The sequence below is a fragment of the Cicer arietinum genome, chromosome 4 (genome assembly GCF_000331145.2).
Source record: "Cicer arietinum cultivar CDC Frontier isolate Library 1 chromosome 4, Cicar.CDCFrontier_v2.0, whole genome shotgun sequence".
NCBI classification, from domain to species: Eukaryota; Viridiplantae; Streptophyta; class Magnoliopsida; order Fabales; family Fabaceae; genus Cicer; species Cicer arietinum.
Genome location: NC_021163.2, coordinates 9,233,272 through 9,238,037, shown reverse-complemented (window position 1 = coordinate 9,238,037; position 4,766 = coordinate 9,233,272). Strand labels below are relative to the sequence as shown.

The 4,766-nt window shown below is 33.7% G+C and overlaps 1 protein-coding gene across 2 annotated transcripts; it reads left to right on the top strand.

Annotated features, from left to right (window-relative positions):
* The first annotated feature begins 553 nt into the window (after positions 1-553).
* LOC101490156 (organelle RRM domain-containing protein 1, chloroplastic) lies at positions 554-4,417 on the top strand. 2 transcript variants are annotated; one of them, XM_073367019.1, is made up of 10 exons: positions 554-1,045; positions 1,601-1,698; positions 1,935-2,160; positions 2,252-2,349; positions 2,436-2,501; positions 2,804-2,893; positions 3,030-3,098; positions 3,212-3,318; positions 3,476-3,583; positions 4,087-4,417. In XM_073367019.1, the coding sequence occupies exons 1-9, from the start codon at positions 714-716 to the stop codon at positions 3,560-3,562; spliced, it is 1,173 nt and encodes a 390-aa protein (XP_073223120.1). In that variant the 5' UTR covers positions 554-713; the 3' UTR covers positions 3,563-3,583; positions 4,087-4,417. The 2 variants fall into 2 exon arrangements, with proteins under 2 accessions (XP_073223120.1, XP_004496194.1); XM_004496137.4 differs by lacking the exon at positions 4,087-4,417 and adding an exon at positions 3,673-4,058 and having other exon boundaries at positions 555-1,045.
* Positions 4,418-4,766: the final 349 nt, after the last annotated feature.

The window sequence follows — 4,766 nt, the reverse complement described above, 5'->3', positions numbered from 1 at the left end:
AAACCATTCTACTTACAATGCCAAATACTTACAATATAATAACTGTTGTTTCAGCATTGTTTTTATCAAGCAATGCTCCCTTTGAATGCAAAGGTTTTAGCATTATATGTGCTTCCATATGCATGGTAAGCTACCTAATTTTCTGTCTTCACTATCCTTTCTTTCTACCATCTAATTATTTATTTCTAGTAACTTCAAAACCTTTCATTTCTTTCAGATGATTTCTCTGATTTTTGCTTGCCTGCTAAATCCTGATACTCATTCCAGTAATAATGACTTGGAGGGCAACCCAGAAGACCAACTTCTAAATTATAATTGATTGTATCAATTGTATACATCCTTGATTAAATCACGGATATTAAAGAAAATTATTTATAATATTAAATTTGTGGTTTTTTATAAAAAACTAAAATAAAATTATGCATGAAATCCTTTTTAAACCAATTTTCTATATTGGTCTTAAATTTTTTTCCAAATTAATCTTTTATGTTACATTCAATTCGCACCAGGGGTGGATTTAAATTATTTTTTTGAAATCTAAAAAATTTCATAAAATTTAAACCCTGCAACCTTCAATTGTGGATTTCTTTGAGGATACGAGTGTGAGTGTCACAACGTTGAAATTAGATAACTATTCGCAGTTTGCATTGCCACTGAGAATTAATTGAACTCTGTTTCACTTTTCCCATGAAACCATAGATTTAATAACAAACATGGAAATTCTGAGTATATCTGTCACATTCACCAAATCTCAAACCTTTCCCTCTCTGAAACCAAACAGACCCCAAATTCACGAACTCCCAATAAACATAAGAAGACTACCCAACAAAAACCATCATTCTAATATTTCCTCTTCTTCTTGTTCCATTTCACGTAATTGTTCATTTACTAGAATAGCAGCAACAACAAACCCTTCTTCCTTCACTCCTTCCATCTCAAAGAACCGCCACTGGATGGTGCTCATGGATAAACCTCCTCACGGGGTCAATTCCAAGGCACAACTCATTGATTATTATGTAAACACTCTACAAACAGTTCTCGGCAGGTACCTCTCTAATGGGTTTTTAATTTCAGTCTCTTTTTCGATAAATAGCTTAATTAAGCACATAAGTGCTTGTGTATAAACTATAAAGAATATAAAATAAACTCAAATTAGTTTCATATAAGTTGTTTCGGTAAGCCAATCAAGAGAGCCTGTGAAAATTAAGTTGAAGACAATTTATGGTCTCATAGGTTGTTTTCATCAATTCTCTCAATCCTGTTTGGATAAACAATTAAATAAGCGTTTGTAGCATAAGCGCTTATGATATAAGTACTCATGTATAAACTGTTTCTAGAACAAAAGATAAAATAAAGTCAATTACTTTTCATATAAGCTATTCTAGAGAGTTTATGAAAATTAGTTGATAAAAGCTTATGAACTTGTCATAAATTGTTTCTATAAGCTCTTCAAAACAGTCTTATACGTGCTTATTTAGTAGAGTTCAAATAGGCCAATCCAAAGAAGTCTTACAACTGCTTATGCCAGCAGATAAGCTTAAATAAGCTTATTCAAAAAAGCCTTTTATTGAAAATAACACTGTAATTTTGGTTTCAATAGTGAGAAAGATGCTCAAATGTGTCTGTATGATGCTTCTTGGGATTCACATTTCGGTTTTTGTTGTGACATTGATGAAGAGATATCCTCCAAGTTGGCCAGTAAGTTGTTATTTTTTCCCCTAGTCTCTGATTAACCATATTCCTTGATACTGTGATGTGATAATCTTAGAAGTAAGTAAGGGTAATTGTTCATAACTTCACATGTGCTTTTTTGCCCTAACTAATGTATATTTGCTGCAAGCATGGACTCTTGAAGTTTAGTCCTGGGAAAGGGTATCATCATTGATATAATTCTTTTAATTGAATTTGATTCTTATGCATATATGTTGCTATAGGTTTACCCAGGGTCTTATTGGTTAGACCTGATCCGGATTTCAACTTGTTGAGAAAGGACTATAGTTTATCAAGTGGCCGACCATCAAGCTTACAAACTGATATGTTGTTCCCTGCGGGAAATTCAAAGCACTGGCTTGTTAGAATGGCTAAACCCGGTGTTCGGGTTGTTACCAAAGCTCAGATTGTTGATCATTATGCTCAAATTTTGACCAAGGTCATGGAAAAGTAAGGACATTGAACTCTACTTTTGCTTTCTTATTTATCAGGTTACTCCTTTCCCTAAAATTAGGTTACAAATTGACAATGGTGTATGCAGTGAGAAGGATGCACAAATGTGTATATATCATGTTTCTTGGAAAACCAACTTTGGATTTTGTTGTGAACTTGATGAGGATTGTGCACATGAGCTAGCTGGTTAGCCTTGTAGATCCTTAACCAACTTTGCTCCAAAGTTTAAATTACCACATTAAACGAACTTTGAAACGTTTGTTGTGGTGCAGGTGTTCCTGGTGTCTTGTCAGTTCAGCCAGACGACAATTTCGAGTCTGAAAATAAGGACTACGAAGGTTTGTCGTTTCATAAATTCCGGCATTTTTGTATTTAGGAACTTCTTGCTAATATTATTTACCTCTATAATATTTTTACACTTAAGAAACTCTATGATTTAAAAGTTGATGTAAAACTCAGGCTCTGGTTATGACTAACAAATTTTAATTGTCTTTCAACGAGGACAAGATATTCATTTTTTTTAATGGAAGGACGTGATTTTCAGTGACATTAAGTTATGGATGGTCATGATTTTCTACTTTCTAACGTTAATCATATGACATTTTTTTCTTCTGATTTCCTGCTAACTACATATGTTTAGGTAGAAACTTGGAAAATCGTCTGAATATGCCAAATTCTTCTAAAACAAGTCAGGAAGCTTTGGTGAAAACGAAGAAACTTTTTGTGACAGGTATGCTCAGAACATTAATTCTATGGTATCTATCATGTTTGAACTTTAATCTTCGAAAACTTTGTGAATAGCAGCACTATTACTTCGGGACGATTCCATGCTACTACTATTTGACAGTTATTTGTCTCTTGAACAGGGCTATCATTTTATACATCTGAGAAAACCTTACGTGCCGCATTTGAAGGCTTTGGTGAGCTTGTTGAAGGTAGTTTCAACTTTGTATACTGTTTTCTATTCCCATCAATATTTACCATCTAAAGGTAGAAATAAAGTTTTGTCCTCACTTTTACTAATAAAATAAATGGTTATGTTTGACAGTTAAAGTTATTATGGATAATATTTCAAAAAGGTCCAAGGGTTATGCATTTATTGAATACACCACAGAAGAGGCTGCAAGTGCAGCACTCAAAGAGATGAATGGCAAGGTAGATTAGATCCATCTTTCTTTCTTGCATGAAAAAAAATGCAATTTTACTTTTCATTGGTTCTGCTTCGCCATCGTGGAGAAAGAAAAAGAATGCGGCTTTATAATTCACAATAGAAAAAGTTTGGTAGTCTTGAATGATTTTATTCTGCGTTCAGATTATTAATGGCTGGATGATAGTGGTAGATGTTGCCAAGACTACCCCACCAAGATACAACACGCGCCGTGCCAGATCATCCGCTTGAAAAGAAAAAGAAGTCAACAAGGTATTGGCTATTAATTATCATCTCTTCCTTTAGATGCTTATGTTTCTATAGTCTTGTTTGATTCAGACTTATCTTCAACATGCAAGCAGGTATGTAACACTGCTATGATATTCTCCGGAGATGTTTTCGGTAGTATTTACTATGCATACTCCTCGAAGCAAACATGTTGACCAGGTTTCCTGTTGGTGTGTGAGATTAAGCATGCTGCAGTGGACTGGCGAGCGATATCGTAGCCTCCACTGGCATCTGGCTTAGTGTTAAGGTATCAAAAAGATGCGAGAAGTCCGGGGTATGGATTCTTATTTGAAATCTTAACACAATGTTGGTTGAGATAGATGTTCAAAGAAAACTTACCCAACATTCAGCCATTTGGTCTAAATTTTCATATTCTCTTAGCTTAATTAATAGTAAATATGTATATTTACATGAGAATGGTTATTTATTATGCTTAATTCTCTTGATTAATTAACACTTACTGATTTGTTTGGAATATATGAGAGGAGGCAAGAGATATAGATCAAAAGAGCAAAGCGGAAAGAAAGCTAAAGTTGAAGCCATAGGAAAAGGCACTTTGTTTTTATTTTGGAAAAGACACAGATCCTCTATGGCCGATCGTAGAGGATCTGTGTTTGCAGATCTGTCGGTGTTTGCTAAACACTACTAATAAACTCACAAACACAAAGTGGAGGTCTCATATTCAAACTTGAGTTACCATAAAAAGTATTCAGACTAACAATGTTGGAATTGTTAGTTGAGTTTGACTTATTTCATGGGTAAATTGTTTAATTTTCAACTCAATTTAAAATTGAAATATGCAAACAGTAGAATAAAGCTGTCTTAATTAATTTGTCAAAAATACTTGTATGGAAAATAGTTTTATCTCTACAGAAATAGTGGTGAATATATTGCTGTTGGACCTAACAAATTATACGTAAAAAGAACTTTGCTTAGTGTTTGGTCTTCTTTTAGCCGTTACAAGCCCAAGTAACACAAAGGGAAAGCAATCTTCGATTTAGTAAACATACAAACTACTTTGTCAACATTAACTATACCAGATCGTAGACCCGTGGATTATTTTGTAAATGCACCATTAAGAAGTTGATCATCCAACGATCAAATCTATGAGTTATCCATTTGGCTAAAAAAATATATGTATATAAATGATTAACGTACCAAAGTGAAT